At 26.3% G+C, this 24,586-nt stretch overlaps 1 protein-coding gene across 2 annotated transcripts; it reads left to right on the top strand.

The window, feature by feature from the left end:
- LOC100215968 (glutathione S-transferase Mu 5) lies at window positions 1-23,419 on the top strand. 2 transcript variants are annotated; one of them, XM_065805441.1, is made up of 11 exons: window positions 1-162; window positions 333-408; window positions 9,832-9,896; window positions 10,785-10,832; window positions 11,349-11,382; window positions 20,185-20,234; window positions 20,355-20,417; window positions 22,205-22,297; window positions 22,961-23,050; window positions 23,130-23,150; window positions 23,280-23,419. In XM_065805441.1, the coding sequence occupies exons 1-11, from the start codon at window positions 127-129 to the stop codon at window positions 23,367-23,369; spliced, it is 666 nt and encodes a 221-aa protein (XP_065661513.1). In that variant the 5' UTR covers window positions 1-126; the 3' UTR covers window positions 23,370-23,419. The 2 variants fall into 2 exon arrangements, with proteins under 2 accessions (XP_065661513.1, XP_065661514.1); XM_065805442.1 differs by having other exon boundaries at window positions 20,185-20,238; window positions 20,359-20,417.
- Window positions 23,420-24,586: the final 1,167 nt, after the last annotated feature.

Raw genomic sequence — 24,586 nt, 5'->3', positions numbered from 1 at the left:
CTTAGTGCTTTTGCTAAATTATGAATTACTATCATTTGTTATTATATAAGTTTGAGTAGATTGATCCTAAAACTTGTTTCTTATATAACCTTTTTTGTATCATAGAACAAAATAAACGAATAAATAATGACTCCTATTCTTGGTTACTGGAAAATTAGAGGGGTATAGTATGCCGTATATCTGTAAAATATTTTATAGTGAAATTGAGATGATGTTTTTTCAATTTTTTTTTAGCAGAATGTAATTAGAAGTCATAAGAGCGTGGACGTTATTTGTTAGAATTAATAAAACTTTTACTGAAAGATGTATTAATGTGTTTATTTTTTTGTCAGCTCGCTCAGCCGATTCGACTACTTCTTGGGTATACTAAAACTGATTTTGTTGACAAGACGTACGAGTTGGGTGATGGTAATATTTTCTTTGGATAAATACATACATATACATATAAATATACATATAAATATACATATAAATATACATATATATATATATATACATATATATATATATATATATATATATATATATATATATATATATATATATATATATATATATATATATATATGTATATATATATATATATATATGTATATATATATATATATATATATATATATATATATATATATATATATATATATATATATATATATATATATATATATATATAAAACCAACTGCGGTACTCAAAAAAAAAAAACATTTGTCAACCTACTTCTATGAAAATTTAAATAACCTTAAAAACATCTGGTAAGGAATAAGGAGTATTATTTCTATCAAAATCAAAGAACAGCAATAATATAGGTAGTTTAAATATTAATAATAAAACTCTAGCTAACGAGTAAATAATTACAGACACATTTAATGATAACTTCTCTTCAATTGCAGATAATCTTGCTAAAGATATTATACCTCCTAGATTTCACTTCAGCCACTATCTAAAAAACCAAAATCCTGATTCTTTTTTTATATTCCCTGTAACTTCTCAAGAAATAAATGGCTATATCTCCCTCATGAATCCCAAAAAAAAGCACTGGACTCAATAGCATTCCTTCAAAAATAATGATCTTAGCATCTCAAGGATTGAGCTTCCTTTTAAGTATTATAATTAATCAATCTTTTTAATCAGGGATTTTACCTTATTATTAAAGTTGCAGAAGTTGTTCCAATTTTTAAAAGTGGCTGTAAACAAGATCCTTGTAACAATCGGCCTATATCCTTACTCTCAAATATAGGTAAACTAATTGAAAAACTTATGTACAACAGTTTACTCAGTTTTTTAAATCTATCAAGTGGCTTATATTATCTGCAATTTTGATTCTGAAAAAAACACTATACTAACCAAGCACTCATAGCTATAACCGAAACCATACGCGAGGCTTTGGATCAAAAACAGTTTGGTGGTGGAGTGTTTGTTGATTTGCAAAAAGTATTTGATACTGTCAACCATTAAATTCTATTATGAAAGCTATATCATAATGGTGTAAGGGGAATTGCTCTGAACTGGTTTAAGTCATATCTAAACTATCGCCCACAAAGTGTTACTATTAATAATATCTCATCCACTACTAAGTTCATGTCTATAAGCGTTCCTCAGGGTTCAACTCTGGGTCCCCTTCTTTTCCTTATCTACATAAATGATCTAAACACATGTGTTAAGTATTCAAAAGTGTATCATTTCGCTGATGACACCAACCTCCTGATAGTAGATCTAGTAGTCTTTAAAAAAGCTAAATAAGTACCTAAATTATGACCTGGCATGACTGCTTCAATGGTTGTAATCAAACAAAATACCTTTGAGTGTCAAAAAAACTGAATTAGTTATATTTAAACCTCAAGGCAAAAAATTACTAATAAACTTAATTTTAGTATTAGTGGTCAAAAACTAAATATTAGTAGATAAAGTAAAATATCTAGGCATATTATTAGATGAAAATCTTTTTTTCATTCAACAAATTAAATCCATATCAAACAAAGTCGAGCGAATGGAATGCTTACCAAAATAAAACATTTTGTGAATTACAAAACCCTTGCGAATATTTGGCATGCTATTTTTAATTCCCATCTACTCTATGGTTGTCAGAAATGGGGACAAAGTTCATCCATTAAAAAAAAACTTTATAAATCACCAGAATAAATCATTAAAAATAATTCATTTTCAACCTAACAGTTTTGGTTCTGACATACTATATAATCTTTCTAAAATTATATCAAACTGTACTTGTATGGGACATTATTCACAATAATATGCGAGCAAATAGAAATGCCTTAATAACCCATGTAAAAAAGTTTATCCTCAATAAAAATAATCATTGAACTACCATTTATGCAATCGCCCCTTTTATTTATTCTCTATAACTAAATTTTTAATAAAATGAAAGTATAAAACTCATAAATAAAAATATAAAACTCATAAAATAAGAATATAAAACTCTAAAAATAAAACTTAAAAAATATGTAACTATTCATTTAGTCTCCATCCAACACCCTCATCTTTACCATCATGTAGAGTTTATTTGGCTCTAAAGTTTCTTTCCAAGTCATTAAACTTCTCTCCATTTTTTCCCCTCCTTTTTATCTGTTATATTTTTTTGTTGATATTATTATGATTTTTATACTTTTTATTTTGCATTATTTTTAATGATATCACCATTTGCTACAAATGTTTTATTTTGATTATAGTAGTAAAAATATATATAGATTGTACTGTTTTATATTACTGTATTTAATATTATTATTACTATTTTTATTATTATTATTATGCTATAATTTATATTATCATAGGTCTTTACACATCATCAGTTTATAACTGTTTGTAAATGTCCCGCCTGATTGTATATATATACAGTTATTATTAAAGTGAAAATATATTGATTTGATATATATATATATATATATATTATAAATCGTTTGGGACATGTCAAGCTCCTCTGATCTTTGACTGGAGAATAAAATAATGAAAGTAATAGTTTGATAAAGAATATTGTATGGATGATGTTTGTCAAGAATGGATCCAGTTTGGAATAATTTTTCTGACCACAATTGAATATATTCTGCACGAGGTGGTTCACAGTCATGTAATTTGGCCTTCACTGCTCTTATGGCTGAAACAGACTTGTCGCTCTCATAATACCATACAGAGGCCAAAACACGATATGCAATCGTATATTTGCTCTGATCAGCCATCTCGAAATAATTGAATAAAAGAAAAATAAATAAATAAATAAATTAATTAAAAATATTTTGAATAATGAAATATTCAAAATTAATATTTGAAATATTAATTTTGAATAAGTAAATTATTAAAAAAATATTGCCCAAATTAAGGCATAAATAAATGCACCAATTTATGAATATGAATTTAGGAATATAGATTCCTGAAAGTAATTGTAAATTATGAAACACACTGTGTGTGTGTGTATGTATATATATATATATATATATATATATATATATATATATATATATATATATATATTTAAACAACTTTAAAAAGTATTCTACACATGTTTATATATATATATATATATATATATATATATATATATATATATATAAACATATATATATATATATATATATATATATATATATATATATATATATATATATATATATATATATATATATATATATATATATATATATATATATATATATATATATATATATATATATATATATAGATAGATAGATAGATAGATAGATATATATATATAAACATATATATATATATATATATAGATATATATATATATATATATATATATATATATATATATATATATATATATATATATATATATATATATATATAGATATATATATATATATATATATATATATATATATATATATATATATATATATATATATATATATATATATATATAGATATATATATATATATATATATATAGATAGATAGATAGATATAGATATATATGTTAGTTAGTTAGTTAGTTAGTAGGAAACGCTGTAACTGGCAGAGCCAGTGAGTGTGTTATCAGGCACACTTTGACAGCCGAATTGATCGATTGCTGTTCATCCAGCAATCAATTGCTGCTTTAAAGCTGTTGACTGAAGGCGATTTAACAACTTCTTCTGGCAGAGAGTTCCATACATTCGCTACTCGATTAAAAAAGAAGTTTTCTCTGTGCTTATGTTTTGTCATTTCCTTGAAATATTTAAAGCAGTGACCTCTTGTATGATTATTAACTATTGGAAAACGATTGCATTTTTCTAATATGTCAATATTATTCATAATTTTATACATTTGTATTAGATCTCCTCTTTGTCTCCTTTCCACTAGAGTAGTTAGGTTTAATTTTTCAAGTCTTTTTGTATAGGAAAGATTTCTGATTGATGATACTAGTTTAGTAGCTTTGTGCTGGATTTTTTCGATATAGTCACAATCAGATTTATAATATGGAGACCATACCGGAACTGCAAACTCTAGTAATGGGCGAATAAAAGTAACATAAAGCAAACGAAGTAATTTATAATCGAAACAGGCAAATGACTTTTTGATACGACCAAGCATTTGATTTGCTTTGTTAGAAGCATTCATCACTTGATTTTTCCATTATAAATTTGCATTAAAAAGCACTCCAAGATCTCTTTCTGTATCTGACTCTTTCAGTTGAATACTGTTTAAATTATATAAATATTTTTTGTTATTATAACCATAATGCATAACTACACATTTTGGTATGTTAAATAAAAGAAGCCAAGTTTGAGACCATTTGTAGACAATATCTAGATCATTTTGAAGATTAGTAGCGCATTGTTCTGAAGATAACTGAGAAAGCACTTTTGTATCATCGGCATATAGTTTGGTTACATTATGCAATTTTTTTGGAAGATCATTAATGTATAAAGCAAATAAAAGTGCTGCAATTACAGACCCTTGCGGTACACCACTAAAAATATTAACCCAGTCAGAAATGATTTCACCTTGAACAACTCTTTGTCTTCTGTTTTCTAAAAAGGCTTTGATCCATTTAAGTATCAGACCATCAAAGCCGTATGCTTTTAGTTTGGCTAACAGTCTTTTGTGTGGAACGGTGTCAAAGGCTTTAGCAAAATCTAACAAAATTACATCAACTGGAATACCAACATCTAAGCTTGATGAAATGTAGTCTATGCTTTCTAAAAGGAAAAAGCTTGATGAAATGTAGTCTATGCTTTTCTAAAAAAAAAAATATATATACATATAGATAAATATATATATGGGCAATTCCATGGCGGAAAATGAAAAAGTAGTCAAATTTTGTTCTTTTTTTTTGTCAATTTTTAGCAAATGAATATTGATGCAGACACATGAAAGTTTATTTAAAATATTCCTTTAGTACTAAAATTAATCTATTTAAGTCATTTTTATGCTTCCGAAAGTTATGGTTTTTCTAATTGTCACATGATTAAAAAAGTATAATTGTAAAATGTTGTTTTAACCATGAATTTATTCGCATATATGGAATTAATTTAGCATGAAAATGGAGCTAACATGATCAAACTGTTGTTGGTCAGATTTTATACTTTATAAAATATATATTTCAAGAAATTAACAAAAGAACTTTAGCAATTTTCATGTAACGTAAGTTAACAAAAACATGATGAAGTTTTGTTTTTTCCAAAATTTAGTTAGAAACTATTTAGTTAGATTTTTTAATAATATATGGGAAAGAATATTAAATCTTACGTTTTTATATTTAAAATTTTGCGTAACGATGCTTAGTTAAAGCACATTTTTATTTTCAATTTGTGTAATGTAAGTTAAAACTACAAGCATTTACTTAAGTTCTGGTACTTTTTCGTTTACAAAATGAGTTACGTTATTAAGTAATTCTTATTTCGTCGCGTTGCAATGCAACGTCAAACCAACATGTTAATTTGATAAGGTTCTAAGTAAAACTTTTTATAATAGGAGAATTAATTATTTATATTGTTTTTTTATTTATGTATTCTTATTTTGGTTGACATAAAAATATACATAGATAAGTAAAAAAACGGTTTATATAAATATTTTTAATTAGATATTAAAAAAAAAAAAAGATTTATTTTCTATTTTCCTAATATAAAAAGATCAGAATCTCTTTTATTTTTGTTTTAGTAAAACAAATCGTTTGTAAATGCAATTAAGGGGGATCATCCAGAAAGCATGTTACCCTATATTTGTCAATGTTTAACCCCTTCTCTCCTGTCATAAACAATCACATGTATCTGAACCCCTCTCCCTCCTAAACTGTGATAGCAGTTTTTACGTCAAAAATATTTTATAAGGTTTGCATGTAAATACTTTGCAGCATTTTAAAAATTCAACCTAATGGAAATAAGACAATATGCATAAAAGTAAAAACATCAACAAACCAATTCTTATTTAAATGACTCAAATAAGTATTAGTAAAATTATATTAGTAAAATAATTTTTTAAATTGGCTCTTGGTCTTGCAGAGAAAACTGTTTTTGATTTGATAACTTTTCTAAATGTTATGAAAAATCACTCAGAAAAATTGCCACCAGTTTTTAAAAATTTGCTTTGTTAATTATTTTTAATGAATGAGTTCAATACTTTTGCAATTCTTTTGTTACGTAACTCTAACTCTTAATAATATATATAAATCCACGATGATAATCACTTAGTAACATAAGTGATGTAATGTAAGTTAAATATATAGTATTAGAAAAACAAGTTTATTTTCCTTAGCCGGTCAGAATTCTCAACATCTTGTGAAAGTTTCTAATGCAAATCGCTTTACTGGTTCGCAGAAATCTGACCTGAAAGGTTAAGCAATTTTTTTATTTTGTTTTCCATGTAACCATGTAGGTTAGGTGGCATTTTCATTAAAAAGTTCGCCCTCTAACAGCTTTCATACAAAATATCAAAAAGTTTAATTTACAGTTTAAATAGGCAAATATTTGATAAAGTAGTTGTGCGTGTAACCTAAATTAAAAATGAAATTGCCCATATATATATATATATATATATATATATATATATATATATATATATATATATATATATATATATATATATATATATATATATATATATATATATATATATATATATATATATATATATATATACACACACACACACATACACACACACACTGAAAGTATTCGACTTGAAATGGAGATTTTAAGTCTAAAAAAATGTTCTTCAATATATAAATGTTATATATATATAAATATAGAACTAAAAAATTATATGTTAAATATAGTTTTGTATATTATATATGCTATATACAAGTCTAAATTTGATGCTTGTTTCATTGACTCGTGGAACTCTTTTCAAACAGCTTTGAGGCATTTAAAGTTGATCTTCCAATTTCACCTGTCTGTGTAAACATAGAAAAAATGACTTGAAGAATTAACTGAAAAGGTATCAATAGAATAAGGAATTTCTTCAGTTGTTTTTTTTTTTGTTTTTTTCATTGTTTCATCATTATTTCCTTATTCTTTTTTTTTTTTATCTCCTTAACTACCCCAATTATATCTTGAACAATTTCTTAATTTGTCATTACTCTATACTTCAATAATTGAATGGTGACAACTTAACCTTCTCTTTAACCAAAAGAAGAAAAGCAATTTTATTTATTTTAGAGTTTTATTTGTTCGATATGCATTGCGAGGTAATGATGCAGTTGGGTTGCATAAAGAACCCTTTTGCTTCAACTTTTTAACTGAACTTTAAATAAATTTTTTAAACAAAGTAAATTGATTAATGAATGATTAAATTTGGGCTATGAAATGAGATTGAGAGTTTTATGCATATTATTGTTTTTGTAAAAATAAATTTATATATATTTAAGTAAAAAACTTTCTGAAAAAATGTAAGTATCAATGAATAAATAATAGAATACTTGATATTGTATTAAACTAAACAAAATTCAATGCTTTGAAATGGTTCAGAATGTTTTGTTGTCTGGCATTTAAAAGCTACTCATTACATGCTTTGTCCAATCATCATGCAAGAAGATTTGCATCCTGTCTCTTTTTGTAGATGTTTTTTCAAAATATTGACTGAACAAATAGTTTTTCTTTAAACTATCTAGATAACATTTTCTCTGGAATGTAATATTTCTTGGTTATATTATTTTTCAATATTTTATCCTAATAAATAGGAGTTAAAGCTATCTGTAAAAATGTTTAATTTGTTGCATTTGTCTTTATTTGCATAAAACTTTGATTGTAGTAGCTTCCTCAGCCTTGGGATGAATAACATAAAAGATAAAAAAAGTGACAATCTCAATCTGTAAAAATATTTGAACAAAATTGTAATTATATATTTCCAAATAATGATTCAAATATTAGTAAATCTGCTCTGATAGCCGGACCGTCGTCTCAAGTTGAAACTTGTTCTTTGGCATCTGTTAGTTTTATAAGTTTCCTAAAACTTTGTAAGAAGCAACAGCTGATGTCATTATACACAGTATCAATTCAATATTTTCGAAAATCTAGCAATATATAGAAAAGCTAATAGTCTTCAAATCCAACTCAAAAAAGTTGGTGTTGTTTTAGAATCAAGTCTTTAACTTTTTTTAAATTGAAGTTTTCATTACAAAATTTGTCTTTATAGACCTAAAGGAAAAATAATAATTAAAAATAGGATTAAATAATAATAAAAATATTTTTTTTTTTTTTCAAAGGTAAAAATCGAACGATTATAAATAAAGACAAGGCAGAAAATGACTTTACAATCATTATTCTGATTTTGTACCTTAGTTGATTTTGCTTAAATTAAAGGACTGTGATGGGTTTTATACTAGGATGTTAAGCGATTAAATTATATCAACAATATTGTGCAGTGACTAGTGGCTTATTATTAACCCAAGAAACAAGAAATCAGTTCAGAAAAAATTGCCTGCAGGATTTTGCAAATTTAATTCTAGATCTGTTGAAAGAATATTTTTATAATTTGGTTTTATCTGGTCAAAAGATAGAAATAAAATATGTGAGAAGTAAAAACGGCAAAAAAGCTTGTATAAATATATAGGCAGTATCAAAAATAGTTGGTTTTGAAAAAAGTGTGTCATAAATGTAATAATTTTTATCAAAGATAAATACACCTTTATAAAATCTTGTTGAATGAATCTTTTAATTTATTTGGTTTCCGGAAATATCATTGGGAAAAAACTATTTCTTAAAAATATTGTTTGAATTAAAACTTTTTCCTTTATAGCTAACTACTATAATATGTTTATGTTTTCAGAAATGTTGGTTATTATAGTTCATACGATTAAAAAATATCTTTAAAAAAAACCAATAAAACAGACCAGATTGCCCGGCTTTTATTGGGTTTTTTAAGGGGGGTTCTATTGGGTAGATTTTTAATGCCAACCTTGATTAGAATGGCTTCTAAAGCAAGATTTTTTAGAAATATCTGCTTTGACCTATATAATAAAATAACTCCAAGTTTCAAATATTTCGTTATAAAAGTTATTTTAAAAGGTAGGTCAAGATCCTTAAACATCAGATAAGTCCCTAATATTAATAGAAAAAGAAATTTTATAAATATAATAATCACTTTTTATAAACTCTCCAGAAATTTATAAAAAAAACTGATTAAAATTAATTTTTTAATTTAATATTCGAAAAACTATATATTTTTTTTGCAATAGCGACTCCTGAATACATTTTTTATAAAGAAATGTTTAAAAATTTATTATACTCTATAGATTACTGGGCAAATTTCATGCTCTGAAAGTGTGTGTATGTATATATATATATTTATATATATATATATATATATATATTTATATATATATATATATATATATATATATATATATATATATAATATTTTTTCTATTTATTTTTAAGCCCCAGAATATGACAGGACCTCATGGTTAAGTGTGAAGTATACCCTTGGATTGGACTTTCCAAATGTAAGAGTTAAAATCTTTTTTCTTATAATATCTTATATTATTATTATTATTTATTTATATTATTTTTTAATTAAATTTTTTTTGGTTTTTTTAAAACTTATTTGAGTGCTTCTTTTATTTTGATAAAAATTGAAATAGTAGTGTTAATTTTATTTAAAGGTTAACATTAAATTTTGTTGTTGCTTAGTTGAAATGATTTGAAGGAATACTAATACTAAAATAAAGACTTAAAAATATCAACATAAGGCTTAATCTCAGAGAGGTTTTTTATTAAACCATAAAAGTTTATGATTTAGTTACATTTGTAATGCCCTTTAAAAAACATTTACCAGAATCCATAGCAGCTCTTGCAGTTAAAAAAAAGGGTCAATAACAAGCACTATTTGTCACAAAATTTAAATTAAAGTTATCTTTTTGTGGTTTTCTAAAAAATTTACTGTACTTTTACAATTAATGTAATGGTTTTAGCATTTAGGTGACAATTAAAAATTGCTTTATTATAAAGTACTTTTTACATTGTATGTATATATATATATATATATATATATATATATATATATATATATATATATATATATATATTCACAGCCCTTAGAATTAAGAAAAATGAGGTTGGCAAGAAAATTTTAAAATGTTAGAGAAAAATTTTAAACTGTTAAAATTTTTTTGCCAACATCAGGTTGGCAAAAAAATTTTAACACAAAGGGGTTATCATAAAATGCTGACCCTAATTTATATATATTTATATATATTTGTATATATATATATATATATATATATATATATATATATATATATATATATATATATATATATATATATATATATATATATATATATATATATATATATATATATATATATATGAATTTAATAATTATTTTTTAGCTTCCTTATTTTGTTGATGGAGATGTCAAGTTAACACAGAGCAATGCTGTAATATATTTAATAAATGTTTTTTTAATTAATTTGATTTATTTTTTGCTTTCTTGTTTTTTTATTTTTCTAATTATTTCAAATTAAGTTTAAAGTAAATTTCATTTTTCTATCAATTTATTTTGTTAGCATGTTTTTTTCAAGTATACCGTATCCTTTTTTTTTTTCAATCAATTTAATTTAATTTTTTAAATTTAAAACAGTAATGTTGCTTTTAATTGAATTCTTATTTTTAACCACTAATTTCTTTTAATGTTATTATTTTACTTATAATTACTATTTGTAATTATAAGTAAATAATGTATATAAGTAAATTAAATCAAGAAACATACAATAAGTGTGTTTAATTATTATAATTTGTTTTATTATGATTTACTTTCACTTTTTAACATCCTTTAAAATCTTTTTCCTTCTACATATATGTATTTTTTTTTGTTTATGTGGATGATTTCTATTTGTAAATCATTGATGCCACTCATTTATTATTTTAATATGGTCTTTATTTTTTAAAATTAGATCATTCAATATATTGCTAGAAAGAATAATATGGGTAAACAATTTTGTCTGTTTATTTTTTTATTATACAGAAAAATATTTAATAAAGTCTGACACTTTTCTAATAGGAATTGTCATAAAAAATTTCATGCTCTGATAGAGGGGATAGGGAAGGCAGGCATTTGTGACTGTGACCTGGGCACAGTGGGCCAAACACCTGTTTTCACGGACATCGGTTCATAACTTTTGAACGGAAAGTGCAGGATGAACGGAGAAGCTGCAGGATATTTAGGTCATAATTTAAAAGAACAAAAAATTTAATTTCATAAAATTTGCGATCTTATAGGTTATAACAAAAATACGTATGTTTATAAATATGTATGTATATTTTATAATACAAAGATAATATAGGTACATCAATGGCAAAAACAATAAAAATTATCAAAAGAAGTACTGAAATTCGTAATTTATTCATATTTTAACATTTTAAAATATTTTTCATCTTCAGATGAAAATTTATTTTTATTAGAGATATTTTGTTTATGAGAATATCTATCAGATTGTCCTCATTCATACCAAAATTTGCAGAATGATTTTGACTTGTATCTCTTGTCGAAAAAAATTTGATTATTATATGTTTGGTTATTTGATTATATATATATATATTTGAATATCATATTATATAATATGATATCCACATTCAGTTAATGGTGTCTGTTAAATTGACAATTTAGGAGTTTTTTCTTGAGAGTCTAGTATGTATCAATCTTAATATTTTGTTATTATTTTTTAACCCTGAATCATAAAGGTTTCCCAAACCACTTTCCTCATTATTCAAAATTAGTTCCCAAGAATGACCTATCAGTTTGTGAAGTGATTGCATTATACTAACCCATGGTTCGGGTAGATTTATTTTTGTAACAGGTGGAAACTCGTTAAATAGGAATAAATAAAAATCTGTACAATAGTTTTTATATTGATCCACATAAATTGTTCTTTTTGAGGAAAATACTCAAAAAAATTACTGAGAGCACCAATTCAAACTTTTGAAATGTTGCATGATATTAAACAAGCAATTCTGCAATAATTAAATCCCTGGTTGATTTTTTGTGCAATAGTTCTTTAGCTATAACCTGTTGTTGTCGTTCCACTTTTTTTAATTGTATCAGTGTAGTCCCATTTTATACCTGTTTTTTTTTTAATATCTCTGTTTGTAATAAAGTCTCTGCTTGCTTCAGAAATCTATTTGAAGCTCTGAAAGGGGACTCAGACCAATCAAAAACACTAGCTTTCATGTGTACAATAGTTTTCATGGTTAAATGTACCCAGTGAAGCATGAAGAACTTATAAAAATATCAGTAATTTTTAAATGTAATAATTTTTAATATCAAGTATATTCACATATTAATAATATAGAATAATATTAACACTATTACAAGATGCCAATTTACTTGTATTGGCTTAACATCTCAGGTTGGAATTGGTTTGAAGGTTTGTCTGACCCTTGTGATATAATTCAGGTTTTTTTTAAGTAAGGAAATGTCTTGTTTAATTTGGTTAAATATTTCATTTATAGTTATAGTATCTCGATTGATTACAAAACCATTTTCAATTCTTTCAATATTCAAACACTGATCTTTTGAGCATGTGCACATGATCATAATATACACCTTTAACTCCTAAAAAAAGATTCGCTGCTTTTATACCCATCATATATGACTGCACTATCACTTTTACATTAAATTGTTTTCCCTCTTTATACATAAGGAAAGCTTTATTTTCAAACTCTTCTATGTCAGAATTAAAGACGGACAATGATTGAAGTGTTTCTTTTGATTCTTTTCCCATTAAAAGACTCAGTGCTTTGTGACTCAGTAAGGCATTTAGTGACTTTTGCAACCATATTAACAAACCTGTTTCTGTTTCAAGTGAAAATGGACAAAACATTGTCAGTATGATATTGCTAGTGTTAACATTAAATATTTTAATTAAATATTACATGGCTTCCACTACCATCAAATCCAAACTTTATTTTCATCAGTATATTTTCAATGTTTATATCTAAAAAAATGTTCTTCAATATCCTTTGCATTGTCAGTTTAATAGCCTGAAATAAGCTGAAGTAAACATGAGAATAAAGTTTAAGATAATTCATAATAATTGGTGTTGCTTCGGATTGTTTTCTTCTGAGATATTTCCTACTAGGCAATATATTAAAACCAACAGTTAAAAAAGTTTTATTTTTAGTTTGTACATGAATGCCTACCAAGAGCACAAACTTTTTAAATTGTTTCTATTGGAAACTTATTGAAAGAGTTATTCTTTAACATACTCTTCAAGCAAGGTTTCCCTACCAGCCTTGAATTGTATGCCAGCATAGCCCATTTTTTTAAGTTTGTTTTTCTTCAGATGCAGATCTTTGCCAGCTATTCTGAACTATTGTTTTTGGTGAAAATATCCATTCTTGGAGCCAAGTGCCTTAGCAATTACCAGTACATAACCTGTTATATTTGCAGAAATAGTTTTTGGTTGTTTATTTTCCTCAGCAATCAAAATTTCAATTAAATCAAATTCCTTGAGCTTCATTGTTATTAAACTGAAGATATAAATATTTTTGTTGATTCATTATCTAATAACTTTTTACACCAAATGATTTAAAATTAAAATAATATAAATTAAAATATAAACAAGTTTACGTGGTAAGTAAAAATATATTATTACTATATACACTACAAAGCCCTCAGTTTTGACTCTTGTTTCATCGTTCATTTTAAAACAGATTTGCTGCAATATTTTTTTTTAATTAACGGTTGTACTAACTAGATTAAAATTTGTCAAAAAAAACTTCAATAGAAAAGAGGGCTAGGGGCGGGGGGGGGGCGCAGGGAGGTGTTGGTCAAAAATTGGTCTTAATCCTTTTTTTAATTTCTAGACATACACTTTTACTGAAAACATCTTCCCCCTATAAAAATATATACAAAATAATGTAAAACTATTTGCATTAATGTTTTTTAATATATTTTACAAAAATTTAAACTATAGGGGTAGGGTCAATCTTTTACATTTTTGTTTAAAATTGCTAAGTTGGCACAATATAGTTAAATAGCATCTTACTTCTCTATGTTATAGGAGTTTAAAAATATATGGGTTTACTAATGCCAACTTAGTACTTTGTGATTATTTTTTCTGATAAAAAATTAGTTAAAAAACACTAAAATTTTGCTAAATTTTAGTTGTTTCATTAGGTATTACATGTAAATAAAAATTTTGTGCAATAATCTATAAAGTTAACATTCACATTTCCATAAACTGCATTAATTTAAGAATGTAACATTTAAATAAAGTGTTTATTATTATTTATTAGTAATTAGTTCATCTAAATTGTCAATTAAACTATAGAGAAAAAAAAAAGCTAAAAAATATGTTGAGGTTACTTATTTTTTTTAGTTGAATAGAATTTTGTCTAAATAAACAATGTTATTCAAATAGAATACTTTACATTTTTAATTCAAATTATTTTACATAATATCTTTTTTTTATTTAATTGGATTAAAAACTATAAAATTAAAATTTTAGCTCAAAATTTGAAATTTGAAACTTTTTCTTTTTAAGTTATAGCTGCTTTACTAGTATCTTTAATATTTTATAAAAATTCAACTTCAAATGTGGACTTTCATTTATCAAAGATTAAAGCTTGAAAATCCTTTAGGTGTGGTTAAAATTGAATACTTAACAGTTGTGTAACATTTTTAACTTAAATCGTTGCAGAAACTACATTTTATATTGATTTGATTATTTTTTTAACAAAATAATTGTAGCACAACTAAAGTAGTGGATAAAAAACTACTGAAAAGTGGAAAGTACTAAAGGACTAAAAGCAGAAAATTTTTAATTATTATTATTGGTTTTTTCCTTTCTGAAAAATGTAAGTGCATATTTTCTTTATTAAAAAAATTTATATGTTAAGTCATTTAGACATTAAATAAATTTAATGTCTGAATAAATGTTAGTGGAAAAAGAACTTAATCTAGTGAACGTTCATGTTTAGATTATTTTCCTCATACTTTACTTAAATAACTTAAACTAACAAGTAGTATTGCAGTTTTCATGAGCGGTTATGAAAAATAATCTGAAAAGTAAGCTAAAATGTCATAAAGAAGAGATTCAAGATTAACCTATTATGAGCAAGTAGTGATTTTTTATCAAGACTAAAATATATAATTTTCAGTAAGTAAACTGATATGATAAGAGCTTTTGGAGAAGACATATTAGACTTAACACGATGTATTTGGTTAAAAAATCTCAAGAGCAATGGTCCTTGCCTCACCAAATCCAACTAATTCACAATTTTTTTTGTTACAGGACCAATAGAGTGATAGAATCAAAACCTGATTGAAAAATTGGTTGAGAAAAAATAATTTGTAACACTCAAGATATTGATTGTCAAAAAAAAACTTGTAAAACTCTAGATAGTTACAGTTTATTAATTAAAGACTCAAAAATCTTGCTAACTTTAGTACATATTAAAATTCAAATAGATTTGAATTTTGATTGAGTCAGAGTGATCTCCAAAGTTTTTAAAAAAGGAATGACCACCCACCCAACATCATCAAAGTACTGCTTTGCACTGTTGGATTAAGATGGTTTTTTATTCAATGAATTTATTATTAAATAAGGGGCTGTCCATCAACAATTTTCTGGCGATTTTTACCTCTCCCCCCTCCCCTTTGTCAACAACTTGTCAAACTTTTATAAAACCCTCCATATAAAATTATACCAACATTTAATTATCGTCCCCCTCCTTAAGGAAAAAAAAATTTTTTAATAGTAGTAATAGTAGTAGTTAACAACTTCATGAAAAAGTAATTAAAAGTAAAATGTTTGGAAAAAAAACTTTGTTCAACTTTTAACTTAGAAACATTCTTTGAAATATATATATCCATTTAAAATTACAAAAAGTGATTGTTATATGCAACACTTTTAGTTTGAACTTCTTCCAGTGCATGATAGAAGATAAAAAAATTAAATGCATGCAACCTATTGAAGAACTACAAGTCGATATTATGTCAATAACAAAAAAAAATTGTTCCAGTTATGGAGTTTAAAAGAATAAAGAGAAATATTAAAACTTTGAAAGTGGAGAATATTCCCCGATGTTTCAAAATTCTTACTATGATAAAGAAATCGTAACTAATGAAATTTTTGACAAGATCTTTAAGATCTTCTGTCTCTTAACAATATTTATAAGTTGTTATATTACGATTAATAATTGCAAACTTAAAAAATATATATAATTAATTATCTGAAAATTGTGAAACATATATTTTATTTTGCATCGATAACGGTCGCGTTTGATTATGCTACCCAGATAGTAACCAATGTACGGGTACTATGTCAACAGCCTTAGTCCTAGATAACGTTAAATGTTTATTATAATTTATGTACAGTGCAGAGTCACAATCTGTGAATGTGTTAATCCCCCTTACTTTAACTCTAGATCTAATCCAATTTCACATTGAAAGCAAACTATTTCTAATAGAGTCTAGTATAACAAAATACTGCACTTGATATTTGTATAAACTAGGGGTTGGCAATCTATTAAGACGGAAGAGCCAAAGTTTACAATTTATAAAAGTTTTTAAAGAGCTACTAACATCTTGTTTTCAATAGTATTTGTGCATGGAGCTGGAAAGCCGCATTTCAACATTTAAATTTTGACATCAAATTTGGCTTCCAAGCAGCAAATTGCCAACCTCTGGTATAAATATTTAAATAATATAATGTAGACTGTGTACTTACATAAGTCTATGTTTGTTTTTAAAGCAGACCAACAAACACAAACTTTGAAACAATACAGTTTAAAAAAAAGTAGAAACATAATATATTAAAAAAGTAGAAATGTCATAAAAATACTGAAAGTTGAGTGAGTGTGTAACAAAAGACTACAAATGCTGCCTAATTTTCCTTTTTTTAAGTAACTAAATTAGCCGTGACGCAGTGGTAGCGCACTTTCCTCAAAAAGTAAGATCCATGGTTCAAACCCCACCTCTGGGCAAGTTTTGCGACATCGGTTGGGAAGGAGATCCTATTAAATACCCCTTTGTCGACTAGTTAGGTTGAGTTTGATTAGTCTTTCTTCATAGCTATGTTGCCTTACTGCGTGTCCAATCATGGTGGCTCGTCACTGAACTTTTTAAAGTGTTTTTTGGTCCTTTTTTGTCAATGGTGACCAAGTGCATACTGCATATTCCAAATGTCTGACATTTGGAATATGCAATCTTGGATCTTGCAATATAAACATATTTTTTAACAGTTCAAGAAATTTATTTGCGATCATTGCGGCTTTATTGACTTGTTTTTCTGGCTTAAGATCTTGACTTATTGTGACTCCAAGGTCTATTTCTATCATCGTTGTTAGATCTCTTTTTGCGTCTGATAGTGGATCTAGCATAGTGTATGTTGCTGATTTGTTTGCTTGTCCAATGTGCATCACTTTCAATTTACTAAGATTTAGTTGCATTTGCCAAGTGCAGCACCAATCACTTATCCTGTTGATGTCATCTTGCAGGCTTTTAGTGTCAAGCTCTTCGTTTTCTGGCTGGATTGTTGCTATTAATTTGTTGTCGTCAACATTAACTCTTGCTGCAAACATTTTGCAGCAAGAGTTAATGTTGTCTGGGAGGTCGTTAATAAGATGGCAAATAGAATTGGTTCTAGCACAGATCCTTGGACAACACCGCTAAACACTGGTGCCCATCCTGATGTTGTGTTGCCTAGAACAACTCGCTGTCATCAATTTGTTAAAAATAAGCAAATCCATGCAAGCAATTGACCTGTTCTTCCATATTTGCTCAGTTTTTCAATAAGGCTAGTATGCTGTACTAAATCAAATGCACATGAAAAGTCGAGAAATACAATATCTAGTGGTAATTTTTTGCCATTGTTTTGGTGGGTAAGTCCATAGTTTCCAGAAGGTTTATCCCACATGATTTATTCGGGACAACACCATGTTGTTCAGTACAAAAAAAGTTGTTTTTTGTGAAGTAGTTGATAAGTTCATTCCTTATTATTTTCTCCAATTTCGCATGGGACTGAAGTCAAGCTGATTGTCTATAGTTTTTGGGATCTGTTGGGCTTCCTTTTTTAAATATCGGCGTTATGTTTGCATTTAGCCATGCTGAACGCAATGATACATTAAATATGATTGATAGTGGCTTGGCGAGTTTGGTGCCGAGTGCTTTTAACAATTTCTTTTTTGAATCCTTGGGCAACTATCAGTGATTCGATGCTTTCCTTATCTTGTTTTTTTCTTTCATCTTGATCTTCTAAATCACATTCATTGACTCCGGTTATAATTATGTTATGTTCAATATTTTCTCTTTTGTTCAGTTCTCGAGTGACTTGTACAACAATGGCTTTATCTTTGTCTGTTATTTTTGTGCCCCCTTTTACGATATCCGCAGGTGACTGAGTTTGTTACTCCGCTGCTTGTTGGTTCCGCTTGTTTCAGGATGGTAATTTCTTTTTCAAGATCAATTTCTTTTTGTTTTAGAGCTGTAATCGTCTCTTTGTTTATTGTTGCCTGGGCTTTCAGCGAGCTGATCTCTCCCCTGAGTTCAAGGACATGAACGGTCAGCTGCCTTATCCAGTCCAGCATATCAATTCGAAATTGAGTTTCTTGTCCTTGGTAAGAATTTGAGGAAGTTTGGTTCGATAGCTGCAGAAAATCTGTCTCTTGATGCCATAATGCTGGTCAATTATAGGGTTGCAGTTTTGAAGTTGTTACCAAATATTATATTACTTATATATTAGTTGCAAATAAAGTTTGCCAATTTTTTAACTTTGTTAAGTTTTTAAAAAGTCACAAAGAAAAAAAAAAATTTAAGAAAGAAAAAAAAGCAAAATAAGAAGAAAAAAACGCTCAAAAAGAAAAAAACTTAAATTACACAACAAGTTCAAACTATATTTGAGTCAATTATTTTAGTAACCTGCCAGATAAACCATGTGGTGCTGAGCTGTTGAAATTAATGCAATTTGTTATTGCAAATCACAATGTCTCTGTGGAGCAACTATGCTCCACAGAGGCGTTGTCGTCTGGCCTAACAGCGTTTGCTGTCCGGCCAATGGACAAAAGAAAGAAATTATTATTAATCATACTTGTATCAGGAGTTCCACAAGTATCTGTTACACAAAGATTATTGAAAAAGAATTTATTTAGTTTAACAAAAAAGTATATTTGTTATTATTTATCTTCCCCTGTTTATAATTCTTGCTCTGTTACATTTCTTACATTTCTAACAAAGCTGTTTTATAACTTTATGATATCAAAAACAAATATTAAAAAAAAAACACATATAAAAACAGACAAAAACAACAAGATAATGATAATGTTCCAGGATTTTTTAATTTTTGCATCAGTGTTCTTCTTTACATTTTACTAATACATAACACAGGAATACTTATTTACTTACTTTATTTATTAATTTAGTTTACAGAAATAGCGTAACACAAGCTATTATATGAAGAAAAAAAATGAAAATTTCAAAAAATTATAAAAATGTATGAAAAATTATAAAAAACTTATTGTAAAAAAATTAGTGAAAATGCATTTTTTTTCAATAGACTATCAGTTAATGTATATACTCAAGTTCCTGTTTATCTTTATTTTAGTATTAGCAACAGGAGGTAGAGGCTAAATTTGTTGTAATATATGTGTGTGTATATATATATATATATATATATATATATATATATATATATATATATATATATATATATATATATAAATGTATATGTAACTTTTGATTGTTTTAATTTTTGAAGTGATTAGAAATAATTTGCTATTTTTTTATATTAGATGGAAACACAGAGAAAGAAAAATATAGAATTGATATGATGGTAAACGAGGTAAGTTTTACTTTTATAGTTTATTGCATCTTATATTTTTGTTTTAAGTTTTTCATTAAATTATTCTTTTTTATTTATCTTATCATGTTAAGTCTAAATTTTTTAGGCCTTTTGTTTTAGTTAGTGGATTTCAGAATGGGTTTTGTGACTCTCTGTTATCGAACCAAACCTGAAGACTTGGATGTATGTGTTTGCTTTATTTATATGTATATATAGATATATATATATAAAAATTTTATTATAACTTTATTTTATTTATGTTTTTTATAAAATAATGATTTTTTTTTTAATTTTTATATAATTTTGCTTATTTTAAGACCCAGCAGGATATACTTTTGAAGAACTTTTGTTTTGATAATTATAGGAACCTGTCTGATGTTTCAGGCTCTTGAACTACCCCTAAAAAAAAATTTTTTTAAGAAAATTTTTTAATTCAAGATGATTCTGTTACCTACGTATATTATATATATATATAATATAAGATGATTCAGTTACCTACCTATACAACGAGGAAAACATTATAAAGCTTTTTAAACCACTAATGTCAGCACTAATATTACGCTTTGAAAAAGAAAAAAAGCAAGTAACGAAAGTGTGATGGAATTTTCACAACGATTTGCAAGAGCTGCTGAAGGATGCAGATTTACCGATAAAGATGACCGATTACTCAACCAATTTATCATAGGTTTTAACAACAGTGATACAATCAAATGGTTATTACTGGAACCTGAAGAACTAATGTTTGCAAAGGCTGTGGAGGTTACTGTTACCCTTGAACGAGTAACTCAGGAAGCGCAACAATTAGATAGTTCCGATATTGTAATGATTGCGGCAACATTGTTACTTCTGTGAACCTTTTATTTGTCCTCCTCGTTAATCATTATCTTCATCATATCTTTTAGAGTAATTAAAATTTTAAATTCTGAATATCATTCTTGATTGACTGTTCTTTTAGTTGACAGTTTTTTTGTGATATTGTTTAGTTTTTCTTTATTAGTTAATTTGGATTGTACAGCTTCTTGAGTATTCATTTTCCTGAGTTAATTTAATGTGTTGTAATTGACTTAGGAGAAAGAAGCTACGATGAGTGATGAGATGGATACTTAAATTCACTAGTAGTGTTCTTTCTGATGATAGAACAGAATGCAATGGAAAACATTACCTATCGTTTTTTTTGATAATCTTGATAATGATAGGAACCTGGTGCCCTTCCCCACAGCTAGATGGCTGCCAAAACTCTTAGTACCAGTTGTCATATTAAAATCTAAAATAGCAATAAAAATGCTATTGTAAAAGCGTACGAAACATTAAAAGATCGTTTGTGCATTTAAAATTATAGTGCAAACTTTAGTTTGTATCACTTTTTGTCTATAAAAATGTTAGGGAACTAATATGCAGAAACCAATAACTTACCAAGTGCCCGCAAAGATAATAGAATAGTTGGTATAGCGGTCCTTATCTACGGTTTTTTTTAATGATATTATTGACACATGAAATACACTTTATTTACTCATCTACTTGCTAACTTATTAAACATATTGTTTGTCAAGAGCATCATTAACAAAGGAAATTGTAAAAAAAGTAATTTAACAAGTTTGATGTTTGTAGTGATACTTAAATCTAGTTTTAAATGTTCCTAAATCTTTTACATAATTACCAAACATATCTAGTGGAGTCTTGACACTTTTTTCCATACATTTGTGGACCACCACCATACTCGTGTACTTTTATACTCCAAATCTTTTTTTAACTGTTATAAATACTAAATAAATTTTTAGTATTTTAAAATACTTAAAATATGTAAATAAAATAAAACTTTAAAATATGTAAATAAAGTTTGACATTTAATTTCAATCTTTTTATTAACACAAAAAGCTAGAAGTTATAAAATAAATAAATGAAACCTAGATACACCGTGGTTTTTAATGTTTCTTGTTTATTGAGGAAGTAAATGTTTCTATTGTTTTTAGCAAGCAGTAAAAGATTACAAAATGAATGTCCAAACTCGTCTTAAATTGTTTGAAGATTTTTTAGGAGACTTTCCGTTCTTAGCAGGTGACAAGGTAGGATTATTTTTAAATCACTAATTGTTTATAACTTGTGTAATATTTTGTATTGATCTCAGTATTAAAATATTTACCTGTTTCCAACTTGGTGTTGAGTAGGTTGAAAAATTGTTTGGTTTTCAATTTCTGTAAAAACTGTTTCTTTAATTTAAACAAGTATCAAAATATTTTTAAATTTTCCATGTATTTGTGTACCCAAATATGACAATTTTAGGTGACATTTTTTAAAACTAACTTAGGTAAGTTTTGAGAGTTAAGTTGTGCGGATTGTTCATGTTAAAAACTTTATCTTGTGTTTGCACAATTCTCTTAACAGAATTTCATTATATATTTTTTAAACCGCTTTCTGAGTTTCTTTTATCGCATCCAGTTCTTTCAGTTGTCATTTAAGTTTATATTCTTGATAATCATAAATATCAATCAAATGAAAAAATTATATAAATCTTACAAATAAGGAAAGGTTCTTCCATTGCACTGCGTTTTATATTGATGCTGTGGAAGAGCTTTCACCATAGATTTCACCATACTCAACTAAGGTTTTCAATATCTCAAGTTTTCAATTATCATTCTGATTTATGCAAAAATAATTTTAAATGTTGTATCCTTATTTCTGATGTACAATATATTTAAGTGATATATCTTTAAAGTTTGATGTTTTAGTTAACATTTGTTGATTTCATTTTCTACGAGCTTCTTGATATACACAAAGTTTTCCAAGAAGATATATTAGTCTCTTTTCCAAAACTAGAGGTATTAAAATATATTTAGATATTTATTGATATTGTTATTGAAATTATGGTCTAACTCATGTAAATTTTATTTATTACAGGCATTTGTAAAGAGATTTGAAGTATGTATTTTATATACTATTTATTTAGTAATTTTAATTATTGAACTATATGTTTTATGTTAAACTGTATGTTGTTTGGTGATATAAAATATTGTACTATTTAAGAAATTAAAATTCTGTTGATTTTAGGCTATTCCAGAAATACACGATTTTATGAAGTCTGACAAGTTTTTTAAAGGGCCTTTGAACAATAAAGTGGCGCTTATAGGTGGTAAATAAAAAAAAATTGTAATTTTTTGTAATGAAAAATCTCTTTATTATTATTGTTATTATTATTTTTTACTTATAAAGTGCATGGGGATTGATTTGTTTGTGTTAGGTTGTTAGAACAAAATATTTTATGACGTTATCCTGATTAAGGACAGAACGCGAATTGTTTTTACAGTCACTTTTTTTACTCCTTCAAAATATTTAGACAAAATGAGGTTTTACCAATTTAGTTTTCTTTTTTTTTGTACAAAATACTTTGACGAAATGAGGTTTTGCCATTTTTTTTTTTTTTTTTTTGTACAAAAGTATGCATAACATAAAAAAATCTTTTTTTTTTGTAACAAATCACGTAATTGTTTTTTTTGTTGTCGAGATTTTAAATCAATGTATTGCATAATTCTGAATTCTGATAGTGAATGCAAATAAACCCTCTAAATAAACCAAATTGACCCAAGTCCTCTAAATAAACCAAATTGACCCAAGTCCTCTAAATAAACCAAATTGACCCAAATTAAAACTTATCTAATTAAAATTATAACTTGTTTAAAACAAAAGCTTATTTAAGAGACGATCTTAGATGCAATTTAGGTAAAACTTATTTAAAATATGATCTGGATATTTTTGTTCGAATAACGTGTGCATAAGTTTTGGTTAGAGTTTTTCATCTAAATTATATGGTGCATCTTTATTGTAGTAGAGCACATAATTAACAGGAAATGACTCGATATGCTAACTTTAATTAATGTATCACCAGATAAAGCGATGCATAGTTTTTTTTTAGTTATTAATGTGCTCCGAGAAAACCTATCTTAGGGTCTTATCATAGGGTGCCGCGTAAGAGCACTTAATCAGGAAAACTACGCCTCCTTCCTTACCAATGTTGCCTAATAGACTAGAAATGGCGTCAAACCACAAATAGCTCTGAGCTAGAACTATAACCACTGCACCACAGCTGCGTTTACACCACTTTTTTACTTAGAAAAACTGCTGTGATCTTTTTTATTTTTAAGAAAACAAATAAACGTCTTACTTGCACTACAGAAATTCAGTGCGTATTCTGAACGGATTTTCATACGCATTTTTTTTCTAACATAACTCTAACAATTTTTTGAAATTTAAACAAATTTTCTAACATAAACTTGATGTGATAATAAACGTTAAGTCTTTTTTCCTAGGTACTTCAGATCATCATCAATCGGCTTCAGATCAGGCCATTTTCTCTGTAC

This window comes from Hydra vulgaris, chromosome 09 (assembly GCF_038396675.1).
Source record: "Hydra vulgaris chromosome 09, alternate assembly HydraT2T_AEP".
In the NCBI taxonomy this organism is placed as follows: Eukaryota; Metazoa; Cnidaria; class Hydrozoa; order Anthoathecata; family Hydridae; genus Hydra; species Hydra vulgaris.
Note: the sequence above shows the minus strand (reverse complement) of the source record. Positions and strands in the feature narration are given on the sequence as shown.

Coding starts and splice junctions, on each gene's coding strand:
- LOC100215968 (XM_065805441.1), top strand. CDS start 127: ATGACTCCTATTCTTGGTTACTGGAAAATTAGAGGG. Junction 20,418..22,204: donor CCAAACCTGAAGACTTGGAT/GTATGTGTTTGC, acceptor TATTGTTTTTAG/CAAGCAGTAAAAGATTACAA. Junction 22,298..22,960: donor CGTTCTTAGCAGGTGACAAG/GTAGGATTATTT, acceptor TTGATGTTTTAG/TTAACATTTGTTGATTTCAT.